General features: G+C 38.6%; 4 protein-coding genes across 6 annotated transcripts; 3 read left to right on the top strand and 1 right to left on the bottom strand.

Moving 5' to 3' along the window:
• The first annotated feature begins 33 nt into the window (after window positions 1–33).
• On the top strand, window positions 34–2,877 carry LOC106346201. 2 transcript variants are annotated; one of them, XM_022720619.2, is made up of 9 exons: window positions 34–516; window positions 895–975; window positions 1,070–1,417; window positions 1,493–1,628; window positions 1,700–1,862; window positions 1,933–2,061; window positions 2,139–2,333; window positions 2,406–2,528; window positions 2,607–2,877. In XM_022720619.2, the coding sequence occupies exons 1-9, from the start codon at window positions 327–329 to the stop codon at window positions 2,706–2,708; spliced, it is 1,467 nt and encodes a 488-aa protein (XP_022576340.1). In that variant the 5' UTR covers window positions 34–326; the 3' UTR covers window positions 2,709–2,877. The 2 variants fall into 2 exon arrangements, with proteins under 2 accessions (XP_022576340.1, XP_013640917.1); XM_013785463.3 differs by having other exon boundaries at window positions 36–516; window positions 1,055–1,417.
• A 255-nt stretch (window positions 2,878–3,132) lies between these two features.
• Window positions 3,133–8,767, top strand: LOC106346202 (nuclear pore complex protein NUP98A). Of its 2 annotated transcripts, none has more exons than XM_013785464.3 (14): window positions 3,133–3,331; window positions 3,448–3,537; window positions 3,827–3,903; window positions 4,029–4,328; window positions 4,724–5,311; window positions 5,395–5,622; window positions 5,705–6,357; window positions 6,539–6,626; window positions 6,704–6,764; window positions 6,864–7,002; window positions 7,260–7,376; window positions 7,484–7,658; window positions 7,764–7,805; window positions 7,907–8,767. In XM_013785464.3, exons 3-14 carry the CDS (start codon window positions 3,885–3,887, stop codon window positions 8,581–8,583), a joined length of 3,087 nt encoding a protein of 1,028 aa, XP_013640918.1. In that variant the 5' UTR covers window positions 3,133–3,331; window positions 3,448–3,537; window positions 3,827–3,884; the 3' UTR covers window positions 8,584–8,767. The 2 variants fall into 2 exon arrangements, with proteins under 2 accessions (XP_013640918.1, XP_048638073.1); XM_048782116.1 differs by having other exon boundaries at window positions 3,448–3,542; window positions 3,830–3,903.
• Window positions 8,740–10,381, bottom strand: LOC125610171 (wall-associated receptor kinase-like 15). Its single transcript, XM_048782118.1, has 3 exons — window positions 9,771–10,381; window positions 9,130–9,494; window positions 8,740–9,017 (listed from the first exon to the last, which is right to left on the bottom strand). Exons 1-3 carry the CDS (start codon window positions 10,262–10,264, stop codon window positions 8,956–8,958), a joined length of 921 nt encoding a protein of 306 aa, XP_048638075.1. The 5' UTR covers window positions 10,265–10,381; the 3' UTR covers window positions 8,740–8,955.
• A 2,345-nt stretch (window positions 10,382–12,726) lies between these two features.
• On the top strand, window positions 12,727–13,753 carry LOC125610170 (glutathione S-transferase U17-like). The gene is made up of 2 exons (XM_048782115.1): window positions 12,727–13,123; window positions 13,222–13,753. Exons 1-2 carry the CDS (start codon window positions 12,803–12,805, stop codon window positions 13,582–13,584), a joined length of 684 nt encoding a protein of 227 aa, XP_048638072.1. The 5' UTR covers window positions 12,727–12,802; the 3' UTR covers window positions 13,585–13,753.
• The last annotated feature ends 607 nt before the right edge of the window (window positions 13,754–14,360 follow it).

Here is a 14,360-nt window from a genome sequence, read left to right as displayed (position 1 = left end):
GTGCTAATACTACTTCTGTTTCTTTCTGTTTGTTCTTTCATAAAGAAAAAAAAAGAACTTTTTTCTTCACCAAATAATTAGTCTATTTCGAAAAATCTTCTCTTATACCTCTAGATTTGTGGGTTTTCTTCATTTATAGTTGGATTCGATGATGACATATTCTATTACAAGACATTGATCAAAGCCAGAGATATAGATAGATAGAGAGAGAGAGACGTAGCTCTTTAGCTAAAAATTCTGGGCTTTTTTTTCTCTCTCTTGAGAAAACTAGGTGATCGTCCATGGAAAGATTGTAGCTAATTTTTAATCTAGAGAGAGAGAGAGGGATGGGAGGTTGCGTGTCGACGCCGAAGAGCTGCGTGGGATCGAAGCTGAAGTCAAGCAAGCCAAGGAAGAGTCGTAAAAGACGAAGGAAGAGAGCAGCAGCAGCAGCAGCAGCAGCCTCATCCTCTTCTCGTCTCTCTGATGGATCTTTTGATCATCCTCGTAACAACTTGCCCACTCCCACTTTCAGAGGTTTTAATCCTTCTCTGTTTTGGTTTGGTAGATTCGTTTGCGAGTCTTCAAAGGTTTTGTCTTTTTTGTTGCGATGCTTGATTTGGATTAATGGGTTTTTCTCTAATGCTTCATTTATTATTGCAGTATCTGAATCTTTGGGACTAGATTCTAATTATAGAGTAGCTGTTTTGTAATAAAAGTTCACTATTTGTAATTAAAAATCTTTGCTTTATTGATCAAACTGTGAATTGTTCTCTCTTAGATCTTCTTTTCTTTGGTGGCTAGTCAAACTTATGAATTACTCGGTAAATCTTCATGATTTTTATAATTTGATTTGAGGTCGAGAGAGAGAGAGAAGTAACGTGTTAGTTTGATTCTAAATGTTTTGTCAAACAGCAAGTGGAGAAGAAGCATGGTTTGAGTCCAATGCCGCCTTTGAAACAGATTGTGACGATGATTTCCACAGCGTCAACGACGGTAAATTTACATCTCATGTGTCTAGGAGCTATGCATTATCGATCCTCATTTCTTTAGCTGTTCTGTTTTTCATTTTCAGATACATTGTCTTTAGGCGGAGGTGAGCGTGTATCAGTTTCGAGTACTACAACCACATCATCAACAGGAGACTCAAACTCAAACGAAGCCATGTCGCAGTCAGAAGGTGGCTTGAACGAGCCTAAGCAGCAGCTTGATTCCATAGATTCATCTGCAGATGAAGGAGGAGGAGGAGGAGGAGGAGGGATCTTGGAGAACTGCAGGATCTTGCCGAGCAACTGTTTGCCTTGTCTGAATCCAATATCTGTTGTTCCCTGTGTTGACAAAAGAAGAGCTCTTAGCTCTAGCCCTCCAAGTTCCAGGAAAAAAGCGTCTATTAGATTATCTTACAAATGGAGAGAAGGTCATGCTTCAGGGGCTTTGTGTAAGTGATTCACTGGATTTAGCATGTTGATCACAAATCAAGAACTTACTTGTTGTCTTGGAACTTGTTTTTCAGTTCTTTCTAAGTTGCAGTTGAAGAGACCAATAGCTGGTTCTCAGGTTCCTTTCTGTCCAATCGACAAGAAAATGCTCGATTGTTGGTCAACGATCGAGCCAAATAGCTTCAGGGTCCGTGGCAAAACCTATTTAAGGTAATGATTTTACTCTAATGATTACTAATGTAACAAGAAGCTTATGTTTTATTCTTTTTTTTTGGGTATAGAGAAAAGAAGAAAGAGTTTGCGCCTAGCCATGCTGCGTATAATCCTTTTGGTGTCGATGTTTTTTTATCTGAACGTAAAATAAACCATGTTGCACAGTATGTCAAGCTTCCCGTTACTACCACATCCACAAAACTCCCATCTATCCTTATCGTTAATGTCCAGGTACGAACTAGTTCTCTGATTATTGTTTCTTTTTTTGGAATCTTACGTGGTTGGTCTACCGCTGAAACAGATGCCGTTGTATCCAACTACAATCTTTCAAGGTGATACTGATGGAGAAGGAATGAATATAGTTTTATACTTCAAACTTTCTGATAATTATTCAAAGGAACTTCCGCTTCATTTTCAAGAAAGCATTCAGGTAAAGTTGATTTGTATCATCTTTTTTTTGATGCTCTTTGTATTGAATCCATGTTTTTTTTTGGTTTGTTGGCGCAGAGATTAATAGATGATGAGGTTGAGAGAGTTAAAGGCTTCCCTATGGACACAACCGCTTCTTTCAGAGAACGGCTAAAGATATTGGGACGTGTTGCAAACGTAGATGATCTCCATTTGAGTGGTCCTGAGAAGAAGCTGATGCAGGCTTACAACGAGAAGCCTGTTCTTTCCCGTCCACAGCATGAATTTTACTCGGTGAGACTAAACTCTTTTTTTATTCTTGATTCAAAATATGCTTAGTAACTAATGGATTTGAACTCTCTGTAGGGTGAGAATTACTTGGAGGTGGATATAGATATGCATAGATTCAGTTATATATCCCGGAAAGGGTTTGAAGCATTCATAGACAGACTCAAGATCTGTGTTCTTGATGTTGGCCTCACAATTCAGGTAAGTTTTGGATTTTTTTAAGAAGAAAATCATAAGGATTGTATCACTTTATGTTGAGGAGTTGTGTTTATTCAACAGGGGAACAAACCAGAGGAGCTACCGGAGCAGATACTATGTTGTGTGAGGCTTAATGGGATTGATTTCATGAACTATCATCAATTAAATCAAGAACTACTATGACTAATACACCAATTCTTTCTCACTCCTTAGTTTTTCTTTCCTTGTAAAAGAAGAAACAAAAAAAAGCATCCCTTTTAGAACCCCCAACAAAAGGGTGATGATTCTCAAGTGAATATATAAAAATTTGGAATCTTAATCATCCAACTTAATGTTAATACTCTTTATTATATATTTCTACTTTTGAGGATGGATAGCAGCAATGGATGCATTCTTTGGTGGAAACTAATCAAATTGATAAAATAAATCATCGAACCGTTTGTCAAAAATCAAAATGCTAATTTGGTAATAACACAGATTAGATTCAGAGGCCGACATCATGGCAGGCTTTTGTCACACATATATATATATGGGCTTTATGCAGGCCCAAGACTAGCCGTAGCATATAGTCCGTCTACTAATAGTCTGTATTAATTACTAAATTTGTAGGAAAAAATTAGAATGAATAAAAAGAAATAAATCGTATGAGCCATCATCAGCAAGCAGGTAGACAAGTCATAGAAGAAACAAAACGCCAATCTTCGCCCTCCATCGCTCCGTCAAGTTGCAACTGTCGTCGCTTTCAAATTTCCGGCGAGATTTCTCCCTACTCCGCCGGTTTTTAAGATCGAGCTCTTCGTTTCCAGGTTCATTTCCGCCTTAGTATTTCAACTCAAACGTTTGATTCGACGACGACGAATCTATTCGTTTTCTCTCCCTTCTCGGAGATTTCACTCCTGAACCCTAATTTCTTCCCCCGCAGGAAACGAATTCGACGCTCGGAGCTTCATTGATCGAAGAACGTGTGTGCGTGTGTGGACCTTGTTCGTCAATTCCTACATCGGATTCATAGGTTTTTCTTCGATTCTTTCGCCGTGTTTAAACGCAACGATTAGTCTCGATTTCGTTTTGCGTAGTTAGTTAAGTTTCTGAGTTGCTGGTTTCTATATGTGATGTTGCCTTGTTTAGAGAGGTTCGTTATCGCTGAATTCATCTTTGAGTAATCTCCGTAGTTCATAAGGTGTAGAGATTCGTCATCTCTCAGTTATACCAGCTTATTATGCATTTACTTTCATTTAATGTTGAACTCTAGTATTATTATGTTTCACCAATACTTCCTAATAGTTTGTTTTCTTTACCAGCTACAAGATAATATACTTTCTTTTGGCTGGGCCCTGCGTTCTGAGACAATAGAGGAAGATGTTTGGCTCATCTAATCGTAAGTGCACTGACATGATCTTATTCTTACTCGTTGGTTTCTGTAGCCTTCTGTTTCGTTATTTCTTTTATTTATTTTGTAACGCTACAAAAGAAAACTGACCTGAAGAAATATTGTTCTTGTAGCTTTTGGACAGTCATCTAGTAGCAGCCCGTTTGGGTCCCAAACCCAATCTTTGTTTGGTCAGACCAGCAATTCTAGTAGTAATAATCCTTTTGCTCCAGCAACGCCGTTCGGCGCGTCTGCACCTTTTGGTGCGCAGACAGGGGGTTCAATATTTGGTGGCACTTCAACCGGTGTTTTTGGTGCACCTCAAGCCTCCTCTCCGTTTGGCTCCACCCCAACTTTTGGAGCTTCTTCATCACCAGCGTTTGGGAATTCCACTCCGGCCTTTGGAGCATCTCCAGCATCTTCACCTTTTGGTGGTAAGTACGGGCCTTTATATGTCTTTCGTCGCATGGTTTGTTAGTTTTCTCGGTGATTTATTGTTTTTTCCTGGATATGAATGTATTTTCTGTCTTTAACATCATGGATATTGGATACCTGAGGAGGTGGCCTTTTGATATTTTCAATAATTTATGTGCGTTGTTTGTTTCTGTGCGTAGTGTCCAGTTCTGTGGTTTGTAGAATGTTTGTCACTATCAGATTTAATATTCTAGAACTGTTCACTTTTTTGTGTTCTCTTTCTGCTGGTTTTTCTAGATATTTGCTCCAAATTTATTTGTTTTTTTCCTTTCTTTAGTTCAGATATTATTTAGTCTTCAGTTTCACGTTTGCGTTTGGGACTAAGCTAATTTATTTGTTCTTTTTTTTTTCTCAGGGTCTTCTGCTTTTGGGCAGAAACCACTGGGATTCTCAACACCTCAGTCAAATCCTTTTGGAAGCACAACACAGCAATCGCAACCTGCATTTGGAAACAGCACTTTTGGTTCATCCACACCTTTTGGTGCCACGAGCACTCCTGCCTTCGGTGCATCAAGCACTCCTTCCTTTGGGGCTACAAGCACACCCTCATTTGGTGCATCAAGCACGCCTGCCTTTGGTGCTACAAGCACACCTGCCTTTGGCGCCTCAAACCAACATACCTTCGGCGCCACAAACACACCTGCATTTGGTGCTTCACCGACTCCAGCCTTTGGTGGCACTGGTACCACGTTTGGCAACACTGGCTTTGGAGCTTCTAGCACTCCTGCTTTTGGTGCATCAGCCACTCCTGCTTTTGGTGCATCAAGTACTCCTGCCTTTGGTTCATCAAGTACTCCTGCCTTTGGAGCATCTAGTACTCCTACTTTTGGTGCATCAAACACCTCATCCTTCAGTTTTGGCTCCTCTCCAGCTTTTGGCCAGTCCACATCAGCGTTTGGCAGCAGTGCATTTGGCTCTACACCATCTCCCTTTGGAGCCCAAGGTTCTCCCTTTAGCATGTAGAAACTAACTGCTGTGTTAGTCATTTGAATAAAGGATAATATGTTTGAATGATTTGTTTTGTAGGTGGGCAGGCTTCAACCCCAACATTTGGGAGTTCTGGTTTTGGTCAATCACCTTTCGGTGGTCAACAACAAGCGGGCAGTCGAGCCGTGCCTTATGCACCAACAGTTGAGGCAGAGACAGGCAGTGGTGCGCCTGCTGGAAAGTTAGAATCTATTTCTGCCATGCCGGCATACAAAGAAAAAAGCCATGAGGAGCTAAGGTGGGAAGACTACCAGCGAGGAGATAAAGGTACAGTTGATCAAACAAATCTTGTATTACATCTCCTTAACGCTATATTATTGTACTTTTTGTAATAAAGATGGATTTTCAGGTGGACCGCTTCCTGCTGGCCAGTCTGCTGGAAATACTGGATTTGGTGCATCACCTGCTCAGCCAAATCCTTTTTCTCCATCACCGGCGTTTGGTCAGACACCAGCAAATCCAACAAACCCTTTTTCGAGCTCAACGTCCACTAATCCTTTTGCCCCTCAAGCCCCAACAATTGCCAGTTCAGGTTTTGGAACGGCTACCTCAAATTTTGGTTCCTCGCCCTTTGGTGTAACATCTTCATCCAATCTTTTTGGGTCAACTTCATCAACTACCACATCCGTCTTTGGATCATCCCCCGCTTTTGGAACAACCACCTCATCACCGTTATTTGGTTCTTCTCCATCAATATTTGGTTCAACTCCTGTTCAGGGGGCAACTCCAGCATTTGGGAACACTCAGTCATCTAATCTGTTCAGCTCAAACCCCTCGATCGGACAGACTGGCTCTACATTTGGACAGACTGGTTCTGCATTTGGACAGACTGGTTCTACCTTTGGACAGACTGGTTCTACCTTTGGACAGTTCGGACAGAGTAGTGCTCCTGCATTTGGCCAAACTAACATCTTCAATAAACCTTCCACTGGGTTTGGCAACTTGTTTTCAAGTTCTTCAACATTAACTACGTCTAGCAACTCTCCCTTTGGACAAACAATGGTGATTCGTTTTTCGTATTCGTTATTAAGCCCAAGCACTTAGTTTTTTTTTTCTCATTTCTTTTGGTGATGCCTGCTCTCTTCACAGTTAGTAGTTCTTTTACTTCTCTTCATTAACACCCTCTACTGCACTTCACTTTTAATCTGATTTAGGCGTTCTAATCTTGAACTTTTTTCTGTAGGCTGCTGGTATGACACCTTTCCAATCATCTCAGCCAGGTCAAGCGTCAAATGGCTTTGGTTTCAACAACTTCGGTCAAACACAAGCAGGTACCTCTGTCAACCAAGTCACTGACGGTATCATCTTATTTCTAGATGCTAACTCTTACTATATTGGTGGTCTAAAGCTAATGCAACTGGAAATGCTGGTGGACTGGGATTTTTTGGTCAAGGCAACTTCGGGCAAACGTATGGTCTTTCTGACATCAGTCCTTGCATGACTTTCGTTTCCTGGAAGTTTTGTTTTGCTCTATTGAAGCTTCAATTTTCATTCTTTTTTGTTGACAGGCCTGCTCCACCGAGCTCTGTTGTTTTGCAACCCGTTCCTGTTACCAACCCATTTGGAACACTTCCTGCTATGCCTCAGATCTCAATAAACCAAAGTGGAACTTCACCTTCAATTCAATATGGAATCTCCAGCATGCCTGTAAGCCTACAATTCTTTCAGCAACACACAGATTGTGCATTTTTCTTTTAATTCTTTCGGTCTTTCCTAAATATTATCAAATAGTTTTATTAAGGTTTTAAGTTGAAGTTTAAATCAGAACTAATATCAACTTGTTAGTAGAAATTTGATATTTTTCTAAATTAATTATTGTCATACCTGAAAGTTTCTCAACTCAATTTCTTCTTTGCCATTTCATTCATTTTCTTCTTTGTTCATATTGTTTCTTTTCCTACCAGGTTGTTGACAAACCTGTTCCTGTTAGAATATCATCTCTCTTGACTTCTAGACACCTTTTACAAAGGCGGGCCAGGTTGCCGGCAAGAAAGTATCGTCCTGGCGACAATGGTCCAAAGGCATTGCTTCTATCTTGTGAATTTTTACTCGCACTATATTTTACTCAATCTTGATATTGGTGCTACATGTTCGTTCAACATGTTTAAATCAGAAATGGTTTTTGTAGGTTCCATTCTTCGCTGATGACGAGGAGAACTCCTCAAGTACACCAAAGGCAGATGCTCTTTTCATTCCGAGGGAGAACCCTAGAGCTCTAGTTATACGCCCAGTTCAACAGTGGTCTTCAAGGGTCAAATCTACAATTCCAAAGGACCGCCCCATTGCTCCAGTACAAGAAAATGGTAAGCTTTCGTTCAAATCTTAGAAAACTTCACCACGAAAATGGTACTGACTACTGAGTTCAATGATTCCTGGCTCTTTTTGACAATATTATCTGTAAATTTCAGGGAAGAGTTCAGAAATAGCTACTGATGCGGCAAACCACGTCAGTAAGTATATAAAATAGGCAAATGTAAAAAAAAAAAAAGCTTCATTACGTTTTGCCATATTTGGACCATTCTTTGACTGACTTGAGGGAAAATATTCACAGAAAATGATAACGGAGAAGTTGGTTCTGCTGAAGAAAGGACTCGGCCATTTGTCAATGGAAATCAGAAATCAAACGGCGCAACAAGCACAGATCACGCTGGAGAGATAGACCGTCCCTCCAGAATACTAGGTGGACACAGAGCCGGAAAGGCCGCAGTTGTCTACGAGAACGGTGCAGATATCGAGGCGCTATTGCCTAAGCTACGCCAATCCGATTATTTCACGGAGCCAAGTATCCGGGAACTAGCGGCTAAGGAAAGAGCCGATCCTGGTTATTGCAGGCGGGTTAGAGACTTCGTGGTGGGACGACAAGGTTATGGGAGCATAAAATTCATGGGAGAGACTGATGTTCGTAGACTAGACTTAGAAACTCTGGTGCAGTTCAATAACCGGGAAGTGATTGTGTACCTGGACGAGAGCAAGAAACCGGCGGTTGGGCAAGGGTTGAATAAACCGGCAGAGGTAACATTGCTGAATATAAAATGTATTGATAAGAAGACAGGGAAACAGTTTACTGAAGGAGAGAGAGTGGAGAAGTATAAGATGATGCTTAAGAGGAAAGCTGAGGCACAAGGAGCTGAGTTTGTGTCGTTTGATCCTGTTAAAGGGGAGTGGAAGTTTAGGGTCGATCATTTTAGTTCCTATAAGCTAGATGATGAAGACGACGATGAAGCTTAGAGTCTCATCTCAGTGTTAATTCTGTTTCAATGTTGGAGTTGTGCAGTAAGAAATAGTGTGCCCTCTCCGCTTGTTGTGTGTTTCTTTTATACCTTTCTGTTTCTTACGACTTAAAAGTTGTTTTTGTTTTGTGTATTTTGGTATCTCTTTACTATATATGTGAAACGAATTTTCTTTTTCTTTACGAACCATTCCATCTATGATAGACAGTAGTAACACAGAGAACCAATAGAGAATCTTATACCATGAAGATATCACAAAGAATATAGAAAGAAAAAGCAAAGATTTCATTCATTAAGCTTTCTCTACGAGAACCATTAATCCTTGATGCTCCCAAGTTGGTACGTACTAACGCGAAAGCCTTTAACTCCTTCAAGGAAGACTCATCACTGTCCAAAGAACCACCCATGCCAAAAGGTACATCACCCATTCTCCTGTTAATTTAAGGAAAATTATATAAGATTAGATAAAGAAGTTATAGCTGAAGATAACACCCCAAGAATTTCTCAAGATAATATGTGAAAGAGTATGGAAAGTGTTGCTTACTTGAAAACCAAGGAAGAACAATAGAAGCCGAGTTATAAAGGAAGAAACAATCTGACGTCGTATTGATCCCACCGGGACAATTACAAACGAAGGAGCTAGTCTGAGTGTTGTACCCACAAGCACCGTTACTACGCTCGCAGCCACCACACACGGCAGGGTACTCATCGAAGACGTTGAACTTGTACTTGAGTGCGATTCCATAGTTCCAATTTTCAGGGTGAGATTCTTGGGCCGGACCAAGATTGTAGAAACCGGAGTAAGAAGAGCACCGGAGCTTCTGTAGATCCATTTCAAACGATGGTCCGAGATCTAGAGGTACGTAGACGCAACAAGTTGATTCTTGGAGGTTGATCAGACTAATCGCCCTATCAAAACCGGAAAGTCAAACCGGGTTAAGTAACAAACAGATGTTAGATGATGCTCTAAAGTCAAAACCAATAGTAAACCGGGTTCATTACAATTCATATATGTATTTGTCATACCAAATGATCTAATATACTTTATCTATCACTAGTTACTTAGAGCATCTCTTATGTGATATCTCCAAGATAAATTGGAAGCTGATTCGGTTTTCATTTCGGTTTAGATAAAATCACTAGCCGGGATTAACTTATGTTGGTTAAAGGGGAATTTCGGTTTACCTGCAATTAGAGTACAAGAAGTTGCAAATGGAGGAGCTTTGACGGTCACATAGAGAGACACGTCCGGTACTGTTACTTAACGGCTTGAAAACAGGGGATTCGTCAACAGAACAGTCCAGCAGCGTAAAAACGGTGTCGTCGTGGAAAGAAAACGGCGCGTCCCAGTCCAACCCGAATCCTTGGCTGGGTCGGGTACATGCACACGTGGACATCGACGAGTCCGTGACGTAAATGGTTTGCTTGGCGTAGTCGACGGAAGTGATAGGGTAGCAGCCTGTGTGGGTGGTGAGCGTTAAAGTCTGTTGGTCTGGGTCGCACTTGATGTAACGTGTGAAACGTGGGTCACCGCAACCAGACCCGGTTCCAAGCGGGTATTTGATGGGTATTTGGCCGCATGTTTTAAGGCAGGCTTGTGAGGAGACTTGAGAAGAAAGGAATAAGAAGAAAAGGATAAGGAAGAAAAAGGAAGAAGAAGAAGAGTGCTTCAAACCCATTTGCTAGATGTTTCAGAGATAGAGGGAGATAGAAATGTGAGTAGTACTTATGAATTGAGTGTGTGACTAACCTAATAATATAGGTGAATGCTAGAGGAGGAATATGTAATGCTTGCATGTACATTTATATTCAAATATAGGCAGAATATTTGTATATATAGTTTTTCTTTTCTGTGTTAAATAATAGATTCTTTTGGTTGGGGGTCTGTATGCATTTACAATTTTTTTGTTTATATGCATTTACAAATTTTTGTTTTGTTTATGAACACAACATTCGACTTTGAATACGCTGAAAAATCATGATATGCTTGATTTACATACAAAAACATGTTTGTCAGTGTGTATTAAAACTAGCTAGCGATGGTTACAATCTAATTTATTTTGAGAAATAGGTGATAAGAATGATTGGATATATATAAATTTGAAAGTGTAATTAAGTGAACAGAAAATAAATTTAAGACAATATGTTTTTTTCTTGTGATAAAAAGGTATCCCTGTAGGTGTCCTAAACTAACCAGAAAACAAGGCCTAGAGGATTACATATGATAAAAAGGTATCCCTGTAGGTGTCCCAAACTAACCAGAAAACAAGGCCTAGAAGATATTACATAATTGAAAAGCATCATTAATATGAAGTGCCCACTCACACTAAAGCTCCCACCCAACCAAAGAAAAGGGCAGGGATAAGGGAATAGATTCAACAGAATATGGTAAAGAAGCCTAAAGGCTAAGTTAAAGTTTCTCAGGAAATTATTCTCAACTTTAGTTTGTTTTTAATTCATTGTATGATGATGTGTTTGTAGTTAGTGAATATATATATAATGCATCTTCCAAAGGCATTATTCTATTTGCTATTCTTCTCAAGAGATTGTTCTGGAAGCCGATCAACTTTTTTTTTTCATGTATAAAGATGGTTGGTGTAAGGAAAACTTATCACAAAAGAAATAATGAAAAAGAGTAACGTCTAGCTTACATTTGATGATAGCTACTAGACCATACTCATTTGATCTTTTTTAACGTATACTTATTTCATGGAAACTACCTGCCTAAATGGTTATATCGTTATAAGAGCATCTCCAGAAAATTTCTTTATTTTAGAGTTTTCAAAACTCTATATTTGAAGTTTGAAGGTGTTTTTTTTCAAAAGTAAAAATTTTAATTTAATTTCAAAATTATTTATAATTTAAACTATGGTTCTTTTTTTTGTCAACAACTTTACCGACTCATATTGACTCTATAAACCACACCGGGAGATGTTGATCCATGTGAACGAACACTATGTTCTTATATTTGTCATAATTAATACTAATCCATATATTTATTATAAAAAATTAGCACATATATAAAAATATTACACTAATATTTATAAATAAATTCTTACACTAAAATATAAATTATAAATAGAAATATATAATTAAATATTAAAGTACAAGTAAAATATCACACTATTCCATAAAATTATTTCCATAATGCTCCATCTTCGGTTACAAAAAATTTGTTTGAACAATATTTTAGAGATCTCGAAGCAAATTTTTTAGACTATTAATGTTGTTACAATATTTAAATTTGTATAATAATTATGTCTTTATGTATATTTTTAAAAAATTCTTGTATTAAGTTTCTTTTGTAATATTCTTGTTGTCTAGTTCTAGTTTCAAAATATTATAAATTTTATTCTTAAAATTTTATTTAATTTTATGTGTAAAATTTCGAATTTATTAAAATAAATTTTGAAATATTTATGATATACAAAAGTTTTAAATATTAAAAATATAAATGAAAAGATACTTAAAATCATAAATATGATGTTTAATTAATTATAAAGACCAAAATATAAATAAAAATATGAAATTTCACAACTCAAAATTCTAAATTTGAAGTTATGAAGTTTTTTTTTTGAAGAGAAAAAAACTTTATATTTGAAGTTATAAAGTTTTTTCGGAGATGTTCTAAATTATTAAAAAATGCATTCAATACAAATACATAAAACATGACTAGCCAACACAAATATTAAATGTACGTATATATAGAGCAACTAAAAATGATTATTATTATTTATCAATACTAAATGACAGTATGACCTGTGTGTTTGGATAAGTGAATGTACTCGAATGGTAGATTTGTACAATTGTACGTAACGTAACTATCCTTTAAATAAGTTTCACTTGTTTCACAATATCGTAAATGGTCCCATTGAGAGAAAGCTATCTCTATGCATGAAGTACAAATGTGAACACGTGAAGATGACACAGTTGTCGGTGTGTTAATGGTTCAAGTTCACACCACGCATCCGAACAATGTGAATATGTAACGCTCGCCCCTAATAAAGTGATGCACCAACATTTCAACGTTTTCCCAACCGTAGAAGACACATGTCAAACTTTAACTGGTGCTTCGTCACCTCCATGAAATTCCGAAAGCCTTACGTTACGACCTTACCTACCCCCTCGTCGCTTCCATATAATCCCCTACCATCTACCACCAAAGCTTCAACGAGTTTAACCAAGTCCTTCTCTCTGTTCTTGATCTTGAAGAGAAAATGGCTAGCGACGAAGTGAAGGTGATCGGCGCATGGGCGAGTCCTTTTGTGATGAGGCCGAGGATTGCTCTAAACCTCAAGTCGGTTCCCTACGAGTTCCTCCAGGAGTCGTTTGGAGCAAAGAGCGAGTTGCTTCTTAAATCAAACCCGGTTCACAAGAAGATTCCCGTCCTGATTCATGCTGACAAACCGGTTTGTGAGTCTAACATCATCGTTGAGTATGTTGATGAGACTTGGAGCGCATCTGGACCGTCCATGCTACCTTCCACTCCTTATGATCGAGCCATCGCTCGGTTCTGGGCGGCCTACATTGATGAAAAGGTTCCCCTCTTTTACCTGATCCACATGTTTTATTTATAGTTTCATGTCATGAGATAATATTTATGTTTTTTATGTGACGACGTTGAACATGAATGAAGTGGTTTCCCTCTCTAAAAAGTATCCTAAAAGCTGAGGGAGAAGAAGAGAAGAAGGCTGTGTTAGCTCAAGTGGAAGAAGGGAACGCGCTTCTCGAGAAGGCCTTCAACGATTGCAGCAAAGGAAAACCATTCTTCAATGGTGATCACATCGGTTACCTCGACATTGCGTTTGGGTGCTTCTTGGCTTGGTTGAGAGTCACCGAGTTGGCAGGTGGTCATAAACTTATTGATGAGGTCAAGACTCCTTCTCTGTCCAAATGGGCTGAGAGGTTCTGTAACGATCCTGCTGTGAAACCTGTCATGCCCGAGACTGCAACGCTTGCTGAATTCGCCAAGAAGATCTTTGCCAAGCCGCCGGCCTAAGCTGATGGCTGTGGTAGTTGTGGAACTGTGGGTTGATGAGTTCTTGAAAGAATAAAATGAGAGTGATGGTACTTATTTATTTATGTTTTAATTTTACTTTGGTATGTTGTTAAGTGTATTTTGAAGGTTAAGTTTGTATCAGGCTTGCTGAATGAAGCACTTTTATTTATGTTGATCGAGAAGTAAGAAAATGATGTCTCATAAAATCCAGCACTGAACACTAAGAACATCTAATATGAATATTTTATAATCAAAATAATATAAAGAAGAAAATAAATATGAAAAGAAGTTATAATATAAGATTTTCTAAATAATTTGTTTCTCTACGAATGATGTATTTTTTTAAATAATAATGGATGTCAGGGACGCAAAAGATTATAATTAAGTAGAACTTGGGTTCTTTGGTTCTGTGTTGAGGGTGCAAGAGAACCAGAAGTATATTAACTTGTGTTGCTTTCTCCTATTGTTCAGCTCATAAGAATATTACAAACCATAACAATGAACTAAGAGAAGCAAGAGACTACACATTAAGACATCACATTTTTTTTTTGAACACATTAAGACAAGACACTATATGCAGGGATTTCCGAATTCCAGCTTCTACCATGACCTTCCTCATCTCCTCTGCTTCTGCCCAATTGTTACCCAAAGCCTTTAACGTCGACAACGCCACGTAGTGCTCTGGCTGCAGTCCAATAAGCTGTTTACCTACTTCATTTCCCAACTCAGCATCCTCATGAATCTTGCAAGCACCCAAAAGAGCACCAAGAACCAAA

This window comes from Brassica napus, chromosome A6, assembly GCF_020379485.1.
Source record: "Brassica napus cultivar Da-Ae chromosome A6, Da-Ae, whole genome shotgun sequence".
NCBI lineage: Eukaryota > Viridiplantae > Streptophyta > Magnoliopsida > Brassicales > Brassicaceae > Brassica > Brassica napus.
The sequence above is the reverse complement of the archived record's forward strand: the minus strand, read 5'-3'. Positions and strand labels throughout refer to the sequence as shown.